Source organism: Hevea brasiliensis, chromosome 5 (assembly GCF_030052815.1).
Source record: "Hevea brasiliensis isolate MT/VB/25A 57/8 chromosome 5, ASM3005281v1, whole genome shotgun sequence".
NCBI lineage: Eukaryota > Viridiplantae > Streptophyta > Magnoliopsida > Malpighiales > Euphorbiaceae > Hevea > Hevea brasiliensis.
The window spans coordinates 108,610,831-108,636,647 of NC_079497.1; the positions used below are offsets into that span (position 1 = coordinate 108,610,831).

A 25,817-nucleotide genomic window follows, 5' to 3' on the forward strand; every position below is an offset into this window, starting at 1 on the left:
TCTAGGTAAATCCTAAATCAAAATTGAAGCCGAACACCGTTAACTTGAACAACTACCAATTAGGCACAATTTAAATGAAAAATAAAATGACTCAAAATGCTCTTTTCAACATTTTCCAAACAAATCTTTATAATTTTCTTTCCCCATTTTATAACATTATCTAAATATTTTTTATTGTACTTGAACCCCTTGTTATCAATCTTCACCTCATGAAGCATTTCAGATTTACATATCTCTCTCTTTCAACTCCATTCTTTTTTTCTTTCTTTTGCTGTTCATATAAATTATTATATGATATAATGATAATTTATATTTTTATGGTTAGTAATAGATGAAACTTTTAATAATATCTATTATTACTTCCTATATATCAAAGTATAGTCTCATGTTTAGCTAGAAATGCCATACAAATGCAACACAAAAATATATTTGTATTCAAGAATTTGCTCTTGTATATGCTGAGAAATTTTGGTTCAAATTTGATTTATTATAGATTTAAAATATAAAAAATAAAATTTATGTATTTATTAAAAAGGTATAGAGATTTGGGGAGACCAAAGCACTCCTTCTTGATGGGTTTTATAAAAAAATATACGTTATATTCAATCCAAAATTTTTAGACAATGAATTTATAAATTCTTCCGACTTATATGTCTTTCATTCATCTCATATTTTTTCAATATGAGAATTTTACACTTTGATATTAAAAAAAATAATAATAAAGAAATGTCTAAAATGCATTGAATAAAATATTTCTCCTTAATTTATGCCATTTGGTTTTGCCCTTAAACTCCCAATTGCCAATTGTAGTCATTGGAAGCCACTTTGTTTGAAAATAGATTTCAAATTCAGGTGAATCAGAAGGTCAATTGAATATTCTGAAAATTCTTAAACACCTGGAGGGTCATCTTTTCCTGTGTAAAAGAAAAGGCCCTTTGATCCAGCCAACAAGATAGAATCATTCTAGAATAACAATAATTAAACCCAAAATAATGAAAATTCAACCAAGAAAAGCCTAACCCTTATTTTTTTAATAATTAATTCGATTAAGTTCAAAGACGAATTCAGCATTCTTGGGCTAATCTATTTCCCTTTGAACAAAACTGAAGAATCAATGGCATTTCCTCTCTAAACATGGATATATGTAAACATGGTAACACTATGGGGTTTTTAGGAAAGGCTAAGCTTCTAATCTCATCTCAAATATCAATTCCACTGCTATAATTCATTTGTGCTACACTATGCATGTATTCCACTTCCCATCTATCAACATTTCCCATCAAAATTCAGCTCCAGAAAAGTTTTTTTTTTTTTGAAAAAGGTAAAGAAAATAACATAAATCAAATAATCAACAAAACCAATACTCAAGTTTCAAACTAACGAATATCCCCCCAACAAAAAAAATTATAGAACACATATGCATATGATCACCATGTATAAAGTAACAAACCCATCAATTCCTACGCCTATGGGGGTGGTGGTGGTGCTTAATTCTGAGCAGGGGCTGGCTGATGAGTTCCCGGCTCGCTATTCCCATGGTCTCACGGTGAACAACACCACAAACAAGATGATGACCAGCAAAAGAATGATAGCGTAGCAAGTCCATTTCCTGGTGTTCTTCTGATAAGCTCTCGCTGTTTGCAACTGCTGAGTTCCTCCGCGGACGAAGGAGCTTGCTCTCTGCATATTGCTCTCAATGTCATCCAATTGCTCACCTTGAGCTTGCACCAATACTGCCATGTCCAAGAACACTTGGTGCAACTCCTTTAGATTTTTCTCCATGTCCTTCACAGCGTCGTGCCTCTCCTGTATCTCATTTATGGTATCCAAAATCCTTCCCCTGCCCTGTTCTTGGATTGCCTTCTGGAGAAAAGTCTCACTCTCACCTGAAATTCCAGGATTTTTTTTTTTCAGTCGGTTGATATCCTATCAAATTTCCTGATCTGGGTTTATCAAAGTTGAGGTCAAAAATCAAAATCGAGCATCAATTTACTAACCTGTCGAAATCAAGCGATCGAGTGTCTTTTCATCGGGATTCTCGCCGGTCACAGTAAAATATCTTCTCTGTACAGTCTCTCTGTACTCTGATGATATCTTCTCTCTCAGTCTATTGAAACTCTCCATCGAATCCTTCAGCTTCTTCCTCAACCCGTTAACCACAGAAGTCCTGGTCCGATCGGACGAAGACCCTGGTCCACACCCAGGCAGACTTCGACTAGCGGCGTTGGAACTGTCCAGCGCCTCAAGCCGGACCTTGATGAGCTTAGCTTTCTTCAACGCTTGAGCAACATCAGCATCCATCCGCGACCGCAAGTCCTTGACGGCCTTGGCGTTGTGTAGAGTCTTGCTCTGCTCGTGAGCAGATTGGAGACTATCATTCAGCTTTTCCAATGCCTTCAGCTCGTCTTTAACAGACTCAACATCCTCAAAGAACTTATCAAGGTTGACGCCATCGGTAGACGGCGTCTCCGACATCTGGATTACATGGTGATCAGGGGAGGCTTCCCCACTGCGGAATTGAGAGAAAGACCCTGAAAACAAGTCATTCATCTTTCCTTACCCTCGTTTTCTTGTCTGACGGATTCCTCTGTTTTCTTTTTTTTTTCTGATAGACTTCAAGAAACAGGAGGAGATTATAAGGGGCAGAGATTGGATGGGACTTTCTTGGATGGCTGGCTACTAAGGATGAGGAAGGTGGGATTGGTCAAATGCCAGCTTCAACAATTCTAGTATTCTTAGAGATTGTTTGATAAGTCAATTGAGTGACGAGTAGGAGATGGAAATTTCATGGGTACCGGAAAATCAAGAAGGAAACATATGGGAAAGTGGAAGTGGAGAATGTTTGAACCAAGTAAAAGGGTTTAAATGGAATGTTGTTGTTTTGATTTGGTAGAAAACGCGCGGGGTTTTTGGACTTGTATTTTTATATTTTATGCAAGTCGGAAATATAAAAGATTAATTTAAAAGACTTGGTCGCATTAATTTGGAGTTCTTTACATGAAAGCGTGTATTCTGTTTGACTCTCTAAAATAAAATTAACTATTTAATTATTATATTTTTAAAAATATATTATTTAATTCATATATTTTATTTTATTAAATTATTAATCTCTATCAATTTTTATATTAATAAATATTAATCAAATTATTATTTAGTTAGTTATTATATTTAAAAAAAAAAACTAACTAATCATTATAATGTGATTTTAGTAACTATTTACCCTTATAATTATTTTTAATATATAAACCATTTTAATCTTCTCTCCTATTTCTCTCTTTTTATTTTTTTTTTCTTCCCTTCACCTACAATTTTCTCCCCCATCCTCTCTTTTCTTTTATCTTTGGATAAAAAAGGGTAAAATTTATCTATAATAAAAAATAATAATTTTCTAAATTTCTAAGTAATCAAAAAAAATTATTTCTCCATAGAGAAAAATATAAAAATTTTATCTAAAAAATTGGATGAAAATACTTGAATAATTTAAAAAAAAATTGTAAATTCAGATCTAGTCTTTATATAATAATATTTCTGTTGTATTTTTCAAAATATTATATTTTTTAAAATATAGAGACTAACTAATTAGATTCACTAAAATGAAGAGATGAAATAGTAGTATCTTTCAAAATATAGATATCGATTAATTCGTTTTTTTAAAATAAAAAGATTAAGTAATATTTAACTAGTATTGACTAATAAAAAATTAATAAAGAGATTAAATGGTTTAACGAAAAGTAAAATTTAGGGATTAAATAATATATTTTTTAAAATACAGGTATCAAATAATTAATTTTACTAAAATATATAGACTAAATATTAATTTTTCAAAAAAATTAATTCTTGATATATTATTAAAATGGTTGTTAATTTTATTATAAAATATGGTGACATTCATAATACATTATGATTTTTTTTTAAATTATACATTATGATTTTTTAAATTATGATTGATTCGACATATATTAAGAATTTTTTTAAAAAATAAATAGATTTTTTACATTTCAATATAAAATCTTTACCGTTTAATATTCTTGTATTCGTAGTAAAAAAAAAAAACTTTAATTTAATTTTCTTAAAGATAAAAAGGCATATATAAGTTTTTAAGTATTTATGATGTAAACAAGCACTTTAAATTTTCAAATATATTAAATAAATCTTTTAAATTTTAAAAATAATTAAATAAATCTTTCAAATTTTAAAAATATATCATTTAGGTTCTTTTATTATTTTAGAAATAAATAAATCTTTTAACTTTTAAAAATAAGTATAAAAAAAATTAAAATATAATTTACTTTTTAATATAAATCTAGCTAAAACAATGCACAAATCACATAATTCTCAATGATGTATATTTGATTTGCAATATTTTGTTTAGTATTTGTTACATCCCATAATAGATTTATAAATTATTTTTTATCGAAAAAAATACTTTTTTGTGAATTTATTATCTTCGCCATAGTTTCTACAAAAAAAAACTACTTGAATTATTAGATAAAAAATAACTTATCAATTTATTACATGATACAATAAATATCTATCAAAATATTAAAAATTAAATATGCAGAATTGATGATAGAGATCTTTGTGCAAATTATATTTTAATCTTTTTTATCTAAGTTAAAGGATTTTTTTTTTTTAAAAAAACTTATTTAATTTCTTTTTAATTTAAAAGACTTATTTAATTTTTTTTTTAAGTTGAAGGACTTAATTGGATGTTAAAATATTATAAGAACTTATGTGACCATTTGAGAATGGACTTTTTGCCTTTCTTAAAATTTATGAGAGTGATTTACTGCTTAATAATTAAGATTTTATTATTAAATAAATTTTCAATTTATTTCATTAAATCAATAGGATAAATTTATTTATGGGGCTTTTTCACTTGATTGCTAACAGGGAATTCTTGAATCTTCATTTCATTAAATCAATAAACTATTGGTGTATAAATCATGGGACACTAATAGAGAAAAAAAAAAAAAAAAAGGCTTATAAAATGAAAGTGAAATAGCTATTTTGTGGTAACATTTCTTGTCATCTATACAAACTAATTATCTTTTTTTTTTTTTTTACTGAAATTATCAAATTTTTATATTAATAAATTATGAGCTCGTGATTTGTTGGAGTTCAATTTTAATAATATTATTGAATATATTAATTAAAGTTTTATATAAAACATGTAATAAATTTATTATTAAATATTTAATTTTATATTTATTAAAGTAAGATTGAATTAATTTAAAATCAATTAAATTAAAACTATCAAATTATTAATATGAGCTGAACCTTTGTATATTTATCTTTATTGTTTCCAGTTTCAAATATGATCTTTTTGCTGTTTTTTCAATCAACTTGTTTCTGTTATACCCTTATTGTTTTGGGCATCCAAAAAAATTTACTAGAATCTCTGTAAATTGATGAAAAAAAAAAAAAAAAAGTCCCAATACACACATTCATGGTCAATGCTTAAATTCTTTTTATTCCCACTATTATTCTGAGGGACAAAACAATGTAGTTTGTTTCCTGTTTTACTGTGCTTTTCTTCGGTTCCTATTTTTGTGAAAGAAAAAGAAATCAAATACATTGGAATAATAATTTACAAGCCAATGTTACAAAAATTAGTACATTGAAGATCCTCTATCTGTCACAGAAGAAAGGAAGCCGAAAATTCAATCCGAGATCTCAATCTGATGGGAGGACAGTAAGATAATAAGGATACCCTGGGCTTGTTCCAGAGGTCTGTTTTGTTTTTCCTACATTTTCTTCGTTGTTCACATGTAGAAGATTCCAATTCAAAACATAGTTCGACAAATCATATGTACCAGGGGAGAATACGCAAATCTGAAGAGGAATTTCAGTCGAGGACATTGGCTCAAGTTGGACTCTGGTAGAGCTTGTGCCAGACCAAATGAATGGAGAGACGCTTTCTGGTGATTGTGACTTTCCAACATTGCTTCCAAGAACATCAGAATTGATTTTAATATCGTCCACTGGAGATAGACTGTGCCACCCTGCTTGGTTTCCTGAAGCAACTGTGTTTCCATCACTTAATTGAACATTGCCACCAGGGGAATCATGGGTATTAATGCCCACAGATGCAACAGCATCTGACGCGTTGTAAATAATCATTCTCAAGTTTATTTCACAAAATGAAACAGAGAAGTCATGACATTTGGTCCGTGGCCCAGCCACAACCCATGATATTGGGCTTGCGCTGGCAGTACTGCCAAAGGAAAATTAGAAACGACTGTCAAAAGGATGGAAAAATCGCCTAGAAAACCAAATAACTGATACTATTTCAATTCCACAATGAAGTGAAAATTTTATACACTTGCCTGCAATGACATGCATGATGAGAAAAGAGACGAGGTGCATCAGACGTCCCAGGGTTGATATCACTTTTCAGTGGCCTAGAGATCAAAATGAAGTCCACTGTATTTGTGTCTTCCTAATAGAAGCCAAAGCAAAAGGCTGGAATTATTGATAGGGCAGCACATAAAGCACAAATAAATGAGAATTAAGCATTCACAATTATCATGGAAGCTCTAAATATTTTTATTTTTTATTTTTTTTAGATGTAGTTGACTACTTGCATTTTTAAATAAACATAATACCGAACACAAAATATAGGAAACATTATTCAGTACTTTATCTTAGAATGAATAGCTCAACTTCTACAGCAATTCCAGAATGGTGACTTGAGAATTTAAATAGTCCTAGTGGTCTGAGGGGGTTAAAATAGCAGTGGGAGTATCACCTGTGGTGATGGCCAAAATGGCAATAATGAATGGCAAGAGAAACACAATCAATTATAAAAGAGAAATTACCAACCTGATTTGACAATTCATGCTGCTGCAATCTTTCACAATCATGGAAATCAGCCAAAGGTGAGCAACATATATCAAAAAGTGCATCTTTGTTGCCCTCAGGAGCCAACCTTACATCACTTCCAGGGGAACGGGAAAGAGAGGAAATTTTTTCTTCAGTCCTTGATGATTTCCTAAGACTCTGAAGCCAAAGAACAATCATACCAATAAGTTTAAAAATTAAAAAGTATATAATTGATTCCAAGTTTAAAATGAGTATTTAGATGTGTTCTTAAAGATTAACCAACAAGTCTTACGCATTTCATAGAACCTAAACTATGAATTGATATAGAGTGTCATTTTTTATGATGTCAGAGGGAGGTAAAGTATAGGGCTCAAGTTTGGATCTGAAATCACCAAGTAGAATGTGGTCTAATTCTACAATATCATTTTATCTTTAAATATATCAGAACAAGGCATCAGATATCATTAAAAGATTTGGAGGGAAAAAATGAGAGAGTGAGAGAGAGATATAAAATGTGCTTACACAATAAGCAGTTATGCAATAGAAAACACGACCACAAGAAACAGTATGATGCTTGACCACAATAAAACATAGACAATGAAGACAATCAATGTGTTTTCCCCAAAGACATAAAGGGGGAAAGAAGGTAAAGAGGAAACAGTTCCACCTACCTTAAGCATGAAGAAACAGGATAATGCTTGACCAGCAATTAGAGATTGTGAAGGAAAGATGGCATCAACAGCTTGAAGCAGTGAAATTTCCCACTGCCATCCAACAGATGATAACTGATTAACCTGGAAGCTCTCTGAACTAGTTTTGTTGACAACATCCATGCGCACAAGAAACTCTTGCAATTTTGATGGACAAGGACTGATTGTAAATGACACATCCAGCGATGGCAATACCTATTAACAACAAGTTTTAACAAATTAGCATAGGTTGAGTGAGAATTTGCATCAAAAGGTCATCACCAACTCAACAATACTTGGATTTTTGACAACAGAAAAAGAACAAAATATTCTAAGAATCAAACTCATGATAAATTGATAACAAACAAAGTACATATATGCTCACTTTATCCATAATATTTTATTTTACCATCATCAAGAAGATCCATTCAATATTTACATCATTAACCAAAAGGCAATTTTTTTTCATAATAAAAAGCGAGAAAGAACTAATTGAACCAAGAATCTACATCTGTCTTATTCTAGTACACACCTGCAGATTATAATGCATGCGTAGAGTACGGTATCTCATGACACTTGATGCATCCCCCATCTCATAGTATATAACTATATATAAGGAAATGGTTCCAGGAACAGCAGCTCGAAGCCAAAGAGGCCATAATAAAGGTCTTTCCCCCTCTATTGAGATGTCCTGAAATAACAAGGCAAATGTAAGACATATAACTAAAGGCACCTGACATTAAATTGGTGATAATTGCCAAACAATAAAAGAACATGGACTTCCACACAAACCTCTGGAAATAGAAAAACGCCATGAGACACTTTCTTAGAATCGGCAGGTACATCAGTTTGTTCAACGTTCGTCTTCTTTTCTAAGCAATCAGGAATTTCTAAATTCAAATCTTCATGATCCCCAATATTAAGGAATCTAGGATGACTGATCTTCATTTTCAGATTCTGCCAGAAATTTTACAAACCACATAATAAAGTTAAAATAGCCATAGATCAATGCATCTTACAAACAGACAGTTTTACACTAGCAAATATGGGAAAAGAAAACCCAGCATTCAGCATACATATTACATAAGCTGGACTCTGTCCTTCAAAGAACAGAAGTAATTCACAGCCAGTCTTTCAGCTTAAGCACTAATACCAAAAACAAATACAGGACTGCTAAAATCATCAAAAAACCTGATTTTGATTTCCTAAGGAATCAAGAAGTTGCACCACACTACCCATTTGATACAACATAAATACACAATACACATTATCGGATAACAAAAAACAAATTATTATTAACCAAGACATGGAAGATTGCAGGGGAAAGGTATACCTTTACAGAAAACTCTGATTGGTTCCTCAACTCTAAGACAAGATGTCGTAAATCTCCTGCATATGCCTTTTCAGGTAGAGAATGAATGAATCCCTCCAGCTTGGGTAGACTCTGGACATGAAGGAAAATAGACTAGGTAAATGTCTATCAAACTTGATCTACAATGCAAATTCAATAGGAAGAACAAGGTGATGGGAGAAGGGGTGTTTTCCTGCACCTTGATCACTACAAATTTCAGGTCATTGCCAGGGGAATGCTTAGGTTTCCTCCTTCCCTTTGCAGTTTTCCTCTTCCCAAGATTGGACTCTAAGCTATAATAACCAACCACTGAACCTGACAATTTCCATCTAATTCCAACAATTCTTAGACTGCCTTCTACTTTAGGAGTGACAGTTAGTTGCACCTGAGAAGGAAAAATGGGTTGTAAAGAGCACAGAACTTCCAAAGATAATAGTTATTAAGAAAATGAGCTGAGCCAACTCACCCCCAAAAGCTAGTTCAAAAGGGATGAGTGTCAAAGGCTTTATAAGGGGCACAATACCCCTATCCCAAACCAATATGGAAATTAACACACCTCATTTACACCCAGTACCAAACAATTGGAGCGTGAATGTGAAACACTTATAAAAGGCCCAACATTGGTTGAGAGGCTTTGATACCATCTTAAGGAAATGAGTGGGCCTAACTCACGTCCAAAAGGTAGCTCAAGGAAGGAGTACCTAAAGCTTTATAAGGGGCATATTACCCCTATCCCAAACCAATATGGGATATTAATAACAGTAACTAACAAACAGGATATCACAATAGCACATTGCAATGGAAACAAATTTCTAGACAACAAAAGAACACAATACATCCTTTAGCAATGATAATCATCTTGACATAAAAAGATGAACCTCCAATGAGGAAAAAGAAAAATACCTCCTTGGACAAACATTTTCCACACTAGATTCAGGCTTAAACAAATGTTTTCAAACCCGAAATTGGCCATTGGACCAGAGGAGGGAAAGGGTCAAAGGCCAAAGGTTCAAATAGGGTTAAACAGGAAATATTATAATATAATGAGTATTGGGTTTACAAATACAAATAATACGTATACTGCCAATGATAAAAAGTAACATAATATGTTAACAAATTATACACACATACACATGCTAGTCATAATTATTGAAGGTGGCAAGGCACAAAAAGATAAAGAGGTTAGACAACATGGCAATCAATTTTATTTAATATATAGAAGCATTCTACCACTGATATAACTAATTATTTTATGCAAGTCTTTTATTCATTGATGGTCACATCTTTTAAGTATTAAGTTCATTCTTTTACAGCCAAATCCGTTATTTCTCCTATTGTAGTACATGACCAAGATGTCTAATGGTGTTTACGTTTCTTTTTCTAAACAGCATTATTAGACTATAAATACACTTGTTTGCATGTGCATAATTTTGTCAACTTACTCATAAGTACCGTCTTACAAAAATACACCTACATCTATATATGCTTCAAGAGAGAGAGAGAGAGAGAGAACTCTGCTTTTCCTTGTGGAATTAATTTCTAACATTTCTAATCTAATAGGATATTTTTTTAATAGGATATATCTATTAATAACAGAACTTTCTCCATTAATCTAGCCTTATAATAAATTTGCTAAAATTCTGGCCGCTTGAACTATAGGCACCCATAGCCAAATTTCTAGCTGCACCTCTGGAGCAAGCATGCAGTACTAACATATAATACCATGGCACACAGATTAATGTCCACAGTGCACACAACGAAATCTACTCACACAGAGAAACACAAGTTATGTACCCGAGTCCCTTCTATTTGTGGTGTGAAGAAAGGAAAAAAATTAATTCACCAAAGACCAAGGCTATCACAACCCAAAAAAAAAAAAAAAAAAAATCAGAACATTACCGATTAGCCAGCTTTAAATAGGAAAAAGTTCCTAAAATATTTATTTTCCCCAGGGTCAGGAAGCACTCACCAACTTGGTCTCATCCCCTCCCAAAGTGAAGTCAACTTCTGACAAAGTAAATAAAGAAGCATCTGAGCTCATATCCCTACAATCATCATGCAATAATATCTAAATTGTCAGCTGTAAAAATGGGAGAATAACAATAACCTGGAAATATTACAGCACAATGATATTTAGGAATAAGTGAAGTCCTGTTCAGATACATACCCCAACAATTTATGTTCATCATTCCAAAGTTCAGTGGCGGAGTGACTTGTATCTACATCATTAAAATATTAATTATCCAACTGCATAGACTAATTACAACGATCCAAACTAATAGAAGGAAGAAAGGGAAAAGAAAATTCACACACATTGACAACAACTCACCAGATGTCATCTCATCTAACTCTGAAAGCTCACATATCAAAGAAACACTAGAGATTGAAATAGGGATTTTCAAGGGATTCTCAAATTCAATATCCACCTTTATTGCCTCTGCAAACACAATGCAAAAAATTTATAAGTATCGGTGTTAGCAATGCAACCCTTTCGCCCCCTCTATACATTTTTTTACAGTTTCAGCATGTTGCAGATCAAAGTTATTGAATTGTCTTCATGTACTGCTGCATGTGACACAGCCAACCAGATAAAACTCTTAACAACTCCAACATGTCTTCACTCAAATCAAACACCAAGTTTATGAACTGACTTACACTACGATACACATCAAGTAAAGAGACACTTTTTCACAAGCATTTACATCAAGCCCATGTCTTCTTTTAGAATGAGTATGATAATAAAATTTTATAAGGAACAAAAGAAGCCCAACAATACACATCTGAGAACTCTTAGAAAACATTAAAGGATCAACTTGATTTAGAAATATCTTTTCCTAAAATTCTTGGGTTATAGAAATGGATTTTAACTCATCACAGAAATTTTTAGAGGGTAATTCTGATTCCATGTCTTTGAGTAGAGTAATTCATAGCACTTCCAAGCAGTAAGATGGTTGTAAGACGGCTTTCATCCATTTTTGAGGTCACGTTACTGTCATTCAAGAATGTTCTGTAGTCTGTACTGCTGTATTTTTATTATTTGAGCAAGATTCCAACTATGGCATCTTAAAGAATTGAGAAAATTGTGATAAATTTCTTTGGTCTGGTTCTAGATTCAATAAAATGTGTTAAAACTAACTCTAAGGAAGCTTTAGATGATGATTGGTTACAGAGATTTCCCTGAGAACCAAAGTAGATACAGCCTTCAAAAAAATAGGTAGGGTGGAAGGACTGGAAAAAAAAAAAAGTCAATCATGGTAACTCCTAGAAATTTATCTCCCACGTTTATCTTTCCTTTCTTCTACACTACTTTTCTTTTCTTTTCTAGAATAAATAAATAAATAAATATCGAGAGGACCCAGGTAGTATGTCCAACCATTAATCCAATAGTTCTTTATCTAGTTGGTGAAAGGTTCCCAATTCAGATTTTGGAAATGTATGGGAAGAGAAAAATCAATTTTCAGTAGTCTTTCCTTCCTTTTTATCATCTTTCAAGTTTCCACCAAGTACCATTGATGCAGTCCAAGAAGACTAGATTGGGGATTGTTTTGATTTAATCTTTCATTGTAAAATTAGGAAGTTTAGAGTTTTATGAATTCAATTATTATTATTATTATTATTAGGTTTATAATTTTCCTAGTTTAAATTTGTTTAGTATTCGTCATTACTATAGGATTTAGGGTTCCCAATCCTAAATCCTAATGTTAGTAGGACTCCAAATACTTACAGACCTAGGTTCTCTACATACTTTGGGGGACTTTTATTATGACATTATTGACAATTGAGAATTAATAAAGTTGAGAATTTATTTGTCATGATCCTTTTGTTTTCTTCTTTTTCTGCATCAAGCATTTTCAGTTTCTATGCCTCCACAGTTTCCAATGTTGTTTAGGATCTTCATTTAGGAATCTTAATTATTAAGAAATATATGATCTTTCGTTGCTTCTTTATAATCTTAGTTCTTTTAATTTTCTTGAGGGACAACGAAAGAATGCAGACCCATTTCTGGATTCAATAATCAACAAATGTAGACCTTTTTAATTTTTATAATAAGAAAAAAATCAATCAATCCCATTTCTGGATTCAATAAAATTCCAATGAGTATACATGTTTAAAAATAGAAAGGCTGTATTACACCTGTTCCAAATCCTATGAGTACTCAACATTAAAATCGACATGTTAAAATAGTATTTATTCAAATACACTTGAATCACTTCTCAAACAAGCCTATTCTGGTCTATTCAGTATAGAATGAAATTATAATCACAGAAAGTTAATGCTAGAATCTTTAATGCTAGAATCTTCAAGAATAACCATTTATTGCGCAGTTATTACAGCACAAGATTTTGTACTTGGCTCCGTTATGGTGTCCTCATGATTTGTTCTAGAAGAAACTTTGTAGTGAAAAAAATGCAAAGGGAATGGAAAGCGTTTTGTTTTCTCATATGCATCTTTGAATTTTTTTTCCTGGAGTTGGATTTCTTACCCTCTTTTTTACAAGAACTTTTTTTTTCTCTCTCTTCCAATATAGTTTCCTTTTTCATTAAAAAAAAATTATACATAGAAGATAAAACTCTTAGAAACTCCTTTAGAACACTACTCAACTTCATTACAAGAATATCTCCAAATGATATTCTGCATTGGAAGTTGAAGGAAATTCATAAACTGGTTTATATATATATATATATATATATATATATGAACCTAAAGAATTTATGGAATTTTATGCAGAATACGATCACCTTCATACCTCCAGCCACACAAATGTTTGATTCCTTATATTTTTTTGGCAGGAGCTTTGATTGTAATTCCAACCAGTTAGTCCTAGCAGTAGACAACGATGGAATCATGTCCTCCTCTAACGAACGCCACAAACTTTCCCTAACACTAGCCTGGAATGAATGGAAAGAAACAATAGTATCAAGCACAACACAACTCCTAATCAGACAGTCCTTCTGCATAGAAGATAAATAACAGTACTATGAAAATCATAATCAACAGAACATATAAAAAATAATACAAGATATTTCATATGTTAAAATGATACTTTACAAATTGTAGCACCCAAATAATCAATCAGGTTGTCACTTAAACAATTAGTAAATATAAAACCAATTTGTAGATATAATGTTAAACAAGGAATTCATAGGAAGTGACATGAATCATCTGTTTTTAGATTCTTAATGAAATGAAGCAAAGATCTATCCAAACCCTTCCTGAAATTTTGCCACCATAATTTTTATGAGGATCACTCTACCCATATGATACAGTCAGTTTTACAAGTCTCTAAAAATTATGGTCAGACCATGTCACATGTAAGCTGCACATCTTAAAATGTTCATCAACAGAGAAAATGGATCGTCATCTCCATTAGGCATTTCAAGCAGCATAAAAATTAATAAGCCTCTCAATTTACAATATATCTAAGCTTGTCTCTAGACAATTAAAAGCTTGCAACTATCACAATTTTTCTTTTGCTTCCTTTTTTAATTTTGGTTCATTGGCTCTCACTGGCTCTCAAACTCAAGACCTCAAAATCCTACAGACCACTCTAGTACCACCGAGCTAAAGCTCGTCAGTTTTTTTTTTTTTTTTGCTTCTTTTTATTCCTCTATTAGACAAGACAATATCCTCTCAAACCAAATGAACCAATGAAGAATTGCCAAAAGCACACTCCAACATACAATTTTCTTATTTACGGCCATTTACTCAACAACACTTCCAAATTGTAATTATCTGAAAATCATACTTCTCAAAATATATAGAATAAGATATGCATATTGCCATTAGCATTAGGGATCAAAGTCAAATTTAGTAGTTATCATAGTTTCCACCAGAAATAAGTAGCTTTCATCTTCCAATTTCCGTACTATCTTAGCCATTTGATAAGACATGATGCCATATTGTCTTCAAGGACTTCACATTCTGCTTTTCAGGAATAGTATGGTGTAAGAATATGCTATTAGTGACTGGCAATTACAATGTATCACCTTCCAAACTTCAGCCAGAAAGCAGTCATTTTATGCATTATATATATCCTACATGTTGGACAGTCCATGCTGCTTTAGGAATCAGAAAATGTCAAGATGGTGGAAAAAGATCATAATACAGCCATCAATCCATCATGCAATTTAGTTGTACTGTGCAACCATTGAATATTATAAATGTGCAAAGCGAAGTGAATGTCAGGCACCAAGAAAATACTATAAATATAGCAGGATCTTGATGGTAAGATTATTGTGATTTTAAGGTGTCAAGAGTCAAAAACAATGATAGGATACCAATCTGGTGTTCGTGAAGTTGCATGAAAAGACAACAACCAAACTGCCAATTCATAAGACAAGTTACTGAAATGAATGTGATGACACAGCAGAAAAAAGAAACAGTCCATCTCTGTTAAATGATGCCCAAAGAACATGAATGTATAAGATTCCACAATAGAAAGTCTACAACTAAGCCAAAACACAACCAAATCAGGGCTATTTCAACCACACTAATTGCATGTATATAATATTATAAAGTATGTGTTGAGATTGTAGCTCATATCAGAGAAGGTAGTGCATACTAAAAGCTCCAAGCACCCCTCCTGAAAACTTGAAGAAGAATATTCTTTTGTTTGGCCTACCAGTAGACAGGTGGGAGTGCAGACCTAGCCATGGGCCTGTTCCAGTTTGCAACCAGCCCAGAACTGGCAGTTCCGGTTCACCAGGGGTATGAACCAAACTGGTCCTCACATGGTTCTGGTTCTGGTTTAACCCGATTTGATCTGGTTTTGTTCAAATCCAACAGTCCACATTTTTTTCAAATTTTATATTTTTTAAAATGATAAAAAAAATCCAGTTTTGGCCAGTCTGGTTCAGTCACAGTTCAAGTTAACCATATCCAGCTCAGACCTGGCCCCTGGCTGGGTCTATGGGAGTATGCCCTCACTATCTAGTTACACTAGTCTCATTAGCCTAGGGCACTTCTAATTATGGGGTTATTGTTGTAATTTTGAGTTTCTCCTACTATATAAAAAACCATTTGTAACCTTATCCTTCATAGTGAAAAAGTTGCAGGTGGATCTTATAGACATAAGCCCATTGCCAAAACACAAAATTACTTTTGTCTTATTTTTCTCTCTTTCTGCATTTGTTATCCTAATCTCTGCATATGTGTGTATTATTTGGGTTATTTTTAACAGTATGTACACTGGTATGTACAACAGGTGTTAAACTAACAACTTTTACACCAATCAACAGTTTATCATGTTATCAAAGTTTTACAAAACAAAATGCACTATTGATACAAATTATCAATACCATCTTTGAGCTCTATTACTGATAAGTGATATAGCTATAAGACTCTCAATACTGAATTTTACCTTGTATTATTGATAAGCACAAACATAAACATATCAATATCTAATCAACTTGAGATTTGGCTTACTGTACTTCAGATATATAGATGTTATATCCAATTGATGCGTAACATAAAAAGAAATCAAAAAATAAAAAGAAAGCAAACCAATAATCTGGATTAACTTAGTTATAATTCACTAAAAATACAATCTAACATTAAAAGAGCCATAAGAACGCTTATAAATTCATAATAAAATAAAATATGGCCCTAATAACTAAGCGAAATATCAAAAATACCTTAAATAAACAAAATACTTACAGTAGAGTTTACAGCCATACTTGATAAAGCTAAAAGTTTTGGCTAAAATTGGAAAAACAGATAAAATTCAAGATATATTTTATCATATGGCCTACATACTAGGGGTGAGCATTCGGTTCGAACCGAATTAAATTATAAAAACTGAATTTTAAATTTTAGAAACCGAACCGAACCGAAATGGGTGAAAAACCGAATCAAACCGAACCGCTCTATTTCGGTTCGGTTCGGTTTAAAACAATCGGTTTTAATTTTTAATTCATTTTTTAATTTAAACTTGATTTTCAAGTTATTTGATCTAATTTTGACTTTGGTAATTAAACAATTAATATATATATAATTAAATATAATTCATAAATTTCCCATAAAAATAAATCAATTCAAAAATCGATTCGGTTCGATTTGATTTGAATATATAAATTACTATTCGGTTCGATTCGGTTTAACCAATTTTTTTCTCTTCAAACCAAACCGAACCGAAATAACCAAAATTTTTATAATGTAAAACCGAACCGATTGAATTTTAAAACTTAACCGATTGAACCGAATTGACTCGGTTCAGTTTGATTTTTCGGTTTGAACCGAATTCTGCTCAGCCCTACTACATACATGTGTATGTGAGTATGAAAATGTCTGTGGATATACATAATTTTGTGTGTGTGTGTGTGTGTGTGCGCGCGCGCGCGCGTGTTATGCAACATGATAAAAAATTTTATAATGATAGCCAAAGGAAAGAGAAAGAAGCATAGAAGAGAGAAGAGAGAAGACAGGCCGGGGGGGGGGGGGGGGGTGTGGTTGGTGGGGGTGGAGGGTGGATAAGGAGGGGGGAGAGAGGGGAAGGAAGCATCTTCAGATAAGGAAAAAACAATCTTCAGTACAGTAAGAAAGGAGATTAAGTTTTAAGTTTCAGATAAGAATACTTTTTCAACTTACCACAGCAGGCGATGCATAGGTTCTATGGTCTTCAAAAACAACTTTGAGCGATGAGATATTGATAACAGGCAACTGAAGTTTTAACGCCTCAAATGTTTTCCCTGTTCTCTATGATATCCAAGAATAGGACTGTCAAGTTCATGAATACTTTACAAAAATAAAAGGGAACAGAATTTCTTGCTTATAATTTGATGGATGACCATCAGATTAAAAGAGACTCACAAAGTACCAACAGAATAATAAAGATTAACACAATTTATTTATTATGTAAGCATTGGTAGTTTTTCAAACAAGAATGCCCCTTTAATTTCATGCTAGCATCACAGCAAACTTAGGATTTTCACCAATTAATAAATACAAAAAAAAGGATATCAAATGTTTCAGCCATGTAGATTCTTTCATTTTAAACCTTTCAAGATTGTAGGAATTACTTGGATAATTGCCTTAATCTTGGATAGGAAGAAAACGCAAAAGAATGTACAAGCATTTCAGTACATTGAAAAAATAAGCAAATAAACAGCAAGAAGAGAAATGGAACTTCTTTTCCAAAATAAATAATAGGTAAACGAGTAAAATAAGTTGTTAAGAAGGGGAGGGAGAAACCAGCAGTTCAGTATCAACAAGCGAGCCTGCTCAAGGCAGTCCTAGACTCCTAGTCATATAATGAGACGTTGAAGTCTCTGAAGAGTTCAGTTTTTAGCAAAGTCAACTGATGGTAAAGCACAGCACTCTTACAAGGCTTGTAAATTATATTAATTTACTTAATATATGAGGTCTTGCATGGTAGGCACAGAAATTATGTGATTGCTAGTAGAAACTAGAGTATTAATGTCCCAAAACCAAGAAAATAATGAATTAATGATAATGATCAACTTGCATACTTCTACACTGAAGTCTAAAAATTTTAAAAAGGGAAGGGGAGAGGAGGAGAAGAAAAAAGAAAAGCAGAATAATTGTTAACACGCGGTAGCTATCATTGTGCAACACCGAAATATAGTGCAGCTTACAATTATCACAGGTCATATCACACTTCCACAATTTAAAGTAAATTCATAGGTAGTCAACCTGCAGCATGCAGCCTTACTATATAAAATATTGAACACATTAAAAATATTTAAAAATGCATTAGATACAATTACGAGGGTCAAAGCAATTCTATGGGATTCTAGACTCACTTAAAAGCAGGGAAAGGTGGAATATAAGGATTAGACCTTGAAAGTCCTAAGAATCTTGGGTTTGCTTTCTCTAACAATAGCTATTAAGCACAATAACTAGAACTAGCAATCACCTGAACAATTTGAAGAAACTCTCTCAGGAATAACTCCTGTGTTGTCTTGGACTGATGGCTACAGGTCAAGACTTCCAACAAATGTGTGAAAGCCACATCATACATGCCAAGAAAAGCATACCATCTGCATCATGAAACAACCATATGAGTACTGTCAAGAATCTTCTACATTACAAATTCCGAAATGCCAATTTTTCAATCATGCAAATTCTAGAAGAATGAAGTCAAAATAACTTACTGTCCAATATGGAAATAAACATGATCTTTGATGTAGCTCCATGTGGTTCCTTTATAAACAGAGATAGCACTCCTATATGTGCGAATTGCATGTTTAATCTAAGAGAAGATGAACCAATGAAGTAAGAAATTTCTTCAGAAACAGGTCAAGCAGCAAATGTATGATGGACATATGCAAATATTTGCATAACTATAGGTACCTGATCACATTTTTTGTAACGATCACCAGAAAGAACAAGATGAAATCCATACTTATGTAACATGCGTGGTTGAGACAACAAGTAACAATAAGATGCTTGCTCAAGCATAACAGCTGAATGCAGCGACTCCTAAGATTTAACAAAAAAAAATGGTCAACAACACAAGAAAGATACTCTCATTCACCTTGATTTGTACAATAATATTGGACTTACCTCACTGCAGATGCGAAAGTAAACAGTAGCAGCCTCTTTGTATTGATCTCTTGTCTTTAGCATTTCTATCCACCAAAGACCACAACGTGTAGCATTTTGCTGACCAGATGAACCAATTTTCTGCATCCATACGAGATTCAATGTATTTAAACAAAGTTCAAAGTAGCATTCTAGATTTGAATTTACTTGTTTTAAGAATAATCAGCCAAACTACCAACAAAAAGATCCAAATAAGTTGCCCCATATATGATTTGCCAACTGGTCATCTTATTGAAACCCTACCAAGCTACAATGCCAAAAGCAAGGCCATTTAATTAAAAATGTTCTATAGACTCACTATGCTTGTGTAAACAAAGGATATGCTTAGTTGAACTTAGGTAAAAAAAAAAAAAAATGGTCCCTTCTAGAACCTAAACATAAATCTGTTACTCTGCAATAACTCTTAAACTCATTTTCTAAGCTTGATCTTGTTAAGTTTGTGGCTTATATTTTAAGATGAAATGCTTCACACCAATAGCTCCAGGCAGATGGTGAGGATTTCGCGGAAAGGCTGTGCCCTACATTCACAGTATTGTTCATTGTTACTATTCACATGTACTGTTCATTCCTTACTGTTACCATTTCACAGGGCCAATCTACAAGTTGTCCTACTTCAAAATACTAATAGCCTTCATTTATAAATTTAATATTTTTACAAATTCCCATACAGAAGAACCATCAGCAGGAAAAGGATTCCAAAACAAAGCTGCAGTAAGCATTTTTCATTATAAAGACACCAACAGGAACAAAAATGACAATATAGTAAGACAGCAAGAAAGAGCTATACATACTAAATAAGTATTAAATGCATTTTCCATGCAATATTCTGCTTCCTTTCTTGATTGATCCAACATAAAGTACGCAAGACCCATCATTTCCTGCAGCAACAAATGTGACAAATAAAGAATGTTTTAACGGGTGAGGATCAGTTAAGATTACAGTCTCATGGTCTGATAGAGAAAGCAGAAAAAGGAACCCAGGCAGATAGGCAAACCGATAGATAGAATATTTTGAACATGAAGGTTTTCTTTTCAATCAAAAAGAAGGTTTTTGATTTTCTAGATTCAGTACGTTGCAAATAAAACTTCCTTCACACACAAGTTCCCTCTCTCCAAACCAATGCATACCTTTTATTAGTCTTTCATTAATTAATAAAAGATTAAGAAATAGCAATGATTGTATAAAAGCCTATTGCAGACCGTAAGTAGTAGAACAAAGCACACTTCATGATGTTAAAAGCAAACATAGAAAAAAACAAAGTACAAAAACCATAGCAGGTCCAACAACATGGTTTTCCACAAACATTACTTAAAGTACATGTATTTTGACCACATTGCAAGATAGAAAACCTAATAAAATACACACTTTCATGTGAGGGAGAGGGAGAAGGCACAAAAATGAAGAAAACCACTCTGTATTAAAATGTTCAAAGTCTTATAGATTAGAGAATGACAGACAGACAGACTGTCAAGATCAGCGAAAGACAAGAATTATTAAAATAAATATATGAAGTTACCTGCACCCCGGCATAGCGCTTCCAAGCCTTGTCAAGCTTATAATCTGTGGAAATAAGCCGATAGTTTGACAATGCAAGTTCATAATCTCTTAACATGAAAGCATAGTCGCCCAAAACTCTAATCTGAGACTCAATAGAGCTGAAGGTATACCTTCAAAAAGAAATGAAAAACCTAATATTAGAAAAAGTCAAGTATGAAGAAAATAGTGACATGACAAGAGAAGTTATCTGCACAACATACATGAGCCCACTAGGGGAATCTGGTGTATCTTCTTTCCCTTTTCTCCACCACAAGTTTTTAATTTGGTTTCTAAAACCTTTCCTTGTAGCAGATACCTAATCATGATAGGATATGACATGAAAAGAAAATTGAGAAGACAGGAAAGGGATAAATTTTGATGGGTTAATATACTGCAAAGAAAAAAATTCCCCTAATATATAACCTCAAAAAAGAAAAAATATACGCTGGAGGTTTACTACCTGCTGATTTAGCGCACGCACTTTCTGCTCCATGTAAGGAATGATGTGTTTAGATGATAATTCTTGCATCAGATCTTTTATCTGTTCCCAATTTGGACAAATTGAAAAACTTAATTAAAGCCTCTACAGCAATTTATTATTTATTAAAAAAAAAAAACTCAGTAATGGCTTAGACCATTAGCTAATCATGACGAAAACAAATTACCTCATTAAGATCATCGATATTAAGGAGACAACCAAGATGCTGATTAGGAGAAGCAACAGATTTCTGTCACAAAGTGCACAAGAGACAAGCCTACAGCCTTAATCTTACTCATTTGTCCAATAATAAAAACTATAAATTATATATCAGATGAATATCTTCGAAACATGAAAATATTAATATAAATGTTTGGAATGGCTTACACAAGGAGCCCACAGGCTATCTTGATGTTCTATCTGCCCATCTTGTGATGAATTAATGCAAAGCATATGACAGTCATTTGTCCCAAATGTATTTTTCATCTCTGTTAGAAGTTTTGTTGCCCTGCAAGTAGAGAAACAAAATTCAAAAGCCATTCACATTGCTATAGATTTGTCTCAAACAATGGAATCCTAAAACTTGGCAGAATGAAAAGTCGTTAGATATTAATTAAAAGCAAGTATAGGAAGGAATAAAGGAAATGGCAAACTAAAGTGTAAATAATACAAGTGGCATATGAAAATCTAGCCAAAGTTTTTTCCCCCTTTACTTCAAAAACTTCAACAGAAGGGTACTTTCCCATACCCCATTTGAGACCAAAAGAAAAAAGAAACTTGACTCTGAAATCATAACTATGCAGATCTAATCTGAGTTGTATCAGAGTGAAAGTCAGATGCGGATCAAGATGTACGTCAAATTATATAAAACAATGCATTTCAAATAAAAAAAAATTACATATAAAACAGATATTTTTACAACAGATAAATATAAAATAATATTACTTTTCTCTTTTGAAAACTTTCAAGTAGACCAAAATTCCTATTGCCTCAAGTTGGGTGTCAACGTTATAAGGTTAAAGACGCTTTCCATTCATATATTTTAGTAGCTTATCCACAGATTAAGATCTAGTCTCTCAGATTTCCATGGATATTCATTTTCTTTTTATTTTTGGATTGACAATGTCAACATCAATCTCCGCTTTGATTCATACAGTTCTAATCTCCCTTTTTGTTGCCTTTTTATCCATTTCTTGCCTTTTTATAGGTTCTTAATTTTTTTCAGACCCACTGTTAATCCATTTCAGATTGCTTTCCAGTTTCCATTCCAGACACCCAGTACAGTTCAAAATACCTACAATAATTTTATTCATTTCAGATTATTTTCCATTCCAGACGGCTAGTATAATGCAAAATAACTATTAATTTCCTTGAAAGAACAAATACCTTACCTTTGCTACTCAAGTCCTGAACACTGTCTTTCATTTACATAAATTGCAATTTTCAGCTTTCTACTAGATTAATTCTATTCACCTTCTTTGCGATGGCACCAAAACACTTAATCTCATAATTAAGTTTACCTCACACTCACAGCTAACTTTAGTTTCTGTTAAGCACAGTTGATTATCCATTAGCTTTGCTTACCTTTGTAGATGTTCTTACTGTGGATGCTATAATATAATATAGCAATTTCCGGTTTTCAAGGGCTTTCTGAAGATAACTTCAACTGAGTTTTGAATGCAATCAGTTCCTTAATCATAAATCATAATAACAGAATGGGCAGTTCATGCATAGAACCCACCTCCCTCTTCTTTTCTATTCCTTTTCAATATCTTCTGCAGATCAGAATCCCTATTACTCCCATTTCCATCTCATTCTCACTCCCCATCTTTTAAGCCAAGCCTATGTGAAATAGCAGGACCAAAAGGCTACAATAGTGAACAAGGAAAGTATCTCATGTTCCTTTGACCTTAATCTATCATATGTTTCTTACTTCAAGTCCCAACATTCCTGTACCCTATTTCACCATTATTTCTAGATACGGCTAACTGCTAATCTATGTTTTGACATTAAGATTTAAAAAGCAAGAATAACAGACAAAGAGAATGAGAGCAAAGGAATATAACATATAGCTGATTCAGCACCTCTCGCTAACGCAACTACATGCCCATAGTTATAAACAAACAATTCAATAAAACAGAAAAGAAAAGACTGCAATACTTCTCTGAGGAACGATCTTGATTATCATGCACCAATAAATAATGTTTTAAAATCTTTGGGTCCATTGCACCATCATTGAGAAGAGACGGCAACTTGTTAGTGTTGAAAAGGTCAACAAATCGGTTGATAGGTTGTTCATCCTTTGAAGAAACAACCAAAAGGCCTGCAATTTAATTTAAACAATACATCTTAAATGATGTCCAGAAGAATATTTGGAATTATTATCATTCCATAAGTAAAATGAACTAAATTGAGCTTCATGAAATACGATGGAAAAAGAAATAAGAAGTACTACTTCCTAACAATATTTGGAAGCTTACATGCCACAGGGTGGTCAAAAGCTTCATGGTCTGAAAAAGACACAGTACGTACAAGCTCTTTGTTAAAAAACTCAAACCATGAAGGTAGAATTTCAGATTCAGAGCCTGCAAAAGTTACAATCAAGTGTATCAGCTTAAAGCAAGTCTATAGGTTCAACTCGCCAATAAAGACTTGATTAGAGATACATTTCTTAAAAAGTTTTGACTAAAAACAAGAAATGTAAATGATAATAAGACCGCTGTTTGTCATATATATATATATATATATATAGAGAGAGAGAGAGAGAGAGAGAGAGAGAGAGAGAGAGAGAGAGAGAGAGAGAGAGAGAGATAAATAAGCACATTTGCAAGAACAAATGCAGTGCAAGAACAACTCATTTTCCATAAGAGTGTAATGCACAAATAATAAAAGAACTACACATGACATCCATGTACAAATAACAAATTTAAATTAGTAGCTAACACATTACCAATTGGAGGTGGGTCTGAGCACAATTCAGAATTATCTTTCTCCCCAGCCTGGGTAATAACTTGCTTCAGTCTCTCCTTTGCTACCTAGTTTAACCAAGAATGTTGTTATAAAGATACAAGCAATAACATTCATACCATTGATGTTCGCAACAGAGAAACATGTAACATGTATAGTATTCTTGATTCTCATTTGCATAAATTTAACATTGTGTACCTAAAGCAACATATAATTGCGGTTCCACATACTTTGAAAATGTGATGGTAAAATAGAAAATTCTGCCTACATTTCTCAGGACACAACCATGTTTCTAGTTCTAGATGAAAAGCACTATCCATCTCCATTAAAAAGTTAAAAAAAAAAAAAATGCAGCAGTGGGCATATCCCAGTGGAAGCTGCATATATGTTGGACCTGAAAGACCAGAAGTAAGGAAACTAAATCCAAATTTATACAATCATTCCATTGACATATGTGCTCAGCTTACTAAACAACATTTACCTCCAGATTTGGCTGCCGAATATCTGATTCATAAAATAACCTAAGCTTGAACTTCTGTAGCCTGTAGGGTTGGTCACTCGATGTCCGTACTGGCACTGCATTAACGACAGAGAAAACCCTCAATTTCCACTGAAAAACCCCAATTATGCCATACGAATACATTAACGTATATATGCATTGAGAAAGAGATATAGGGAGAGAAAGGGGCTTAACCATCGATGTTACTGAAGGTGCAGAAAGGGCTGAGCATTTGGATAAAGGAGAGATCATTCTTGAGGCAGGCTTCTTCTACGAGAGGTGTGCGGAGCACCATGACCACCGGAGTGATTTCCTCCAATAGCATTTTGCCCAGCGGCGTGGTCCCTGGATCCATCGGTTACAAGTAGCTAATCACTCAACGGGATTTGTTTGATCGGATCTGTCTCTCTCCCTCGGGACTGACTAGTGAGGGTCGAAGAAGATTCTTTGCTTGCAATGAAACGGGTTACCATTTTTGAAAATGGCTGTAGCCCGATTTGTTTTTACGCCCCGTTTGGCGTGTTAGAGGGTAAATTTTCACGTTTGATACGCCAAAATCATTTTAAAATAAATATAAAATTAAAAATTTATTTACATTTACTTTTTAAAATATGCTTGATATACTAATTTTATAAAATAAATAATAAATTTATAATTATATTTATTTATTTATAATAAATATGCCATTATTTTTAAATTCAAGTTGTAATTTGTTATGATCAAGTATCTTAATAACCTTTAAACAAGTTGATCGGTCAATAAAAATTAATTAAAAATTAAATTTAATAAATAAAATAATTTAATTGGTGATGCTTATTATTAATTAACTTAATATATAAAAATAAGAGTGAAAAATGAGTTTTGTGAGGGAAAATAAATAAAAGATATAAGTAGTTTTGTCATAAAAAT

The 25,817-nt window shown here is 32.7% G+C and overlaps 2 protein-coding genes across 3 annotated transcripts; both read right to left on the minus strand.

Moving 5' to 3' along the window:
• Positions 1-1,183: 1,183 nt before the first annotated feature.
• On the minus strand, positions 1,184-2,808 carry LOC110666075 (syntaxin-121). Its single transcript, XM_021826451.2, has 2 exons — positions 1,998-2,808; positions 1,184-1,886 (listed from the first exon to the last, which is right to left on the minus strand). The coding sequence occupies exons 1-2, from the start codon at positions 2,548-2,550 to the stop codon at positions 1,528-1,530; spliced, it is 912 nt and encodes a 303-aa protein (XP_021682143.2). The 5' UTR covers positions 2,551-2,808; the 3' UTR covers positions 1,184-1,527.
• Positions 2,809-5,450: 2,642 nt separating this feature from the next.
• LOC110666076 (uncharacterized) lies at positions 5,451-25,445 on the minus strand. 2 transcript variants are annotated; one of them, XM_058147360.1, is made up of 28 exons: positions 25,104-25,445; positions 24,891-24,985; positions 24,393-24,477; positions 23,923-24,027; positions 23,603-23,765; positions 21,830-21,950; positions 21,630-21,668; positions 21,425-21,505; positions 21,186-21,280; positions 20,945-21,095; positions 20,220-20,306; positions 19,390-19,509; positions 19,177-19,305; positions 18,978-19,075; positions 18,740-18,863; positions 17,452-17,559; positions 13,613-13,754; positions 11,195-11,302; positions 11,033-11,084; positions 10,835-10,910; positions 9,065-9,250; positions 8,848-8,958; positions 8,307-8,471; positions 8,047-8,205; positions 7,497-7,730; positions 6,826-7,002; positions 6,330-6,442; positions 5,451-6,217 (listed from the first exon to the last, which is right to left on the minus strand). In XM_058147360.1, exons 1-28 carry the CDS (start codon positions 25,261-25,263, stop codon positions 5,677-5,679), a joined length of 3,825 nt encoding a protein of 1,274 aa, XP_058003343.1. In that variant the 5' UTR covers positions 25,264-25,445; the 3' UTR covers positions 5,451-5,676. The 2 variants fall into 2 exon arrangements, with proteins under 2 accessions (XP_058003343.1, XP_021682144.2); XM_021826452.2 differs by having other exon boundaries at positions 21,630-21,692.
• Between the last annotated feature and the right edge of the window lie 372 nt (positions 25,446-25,817).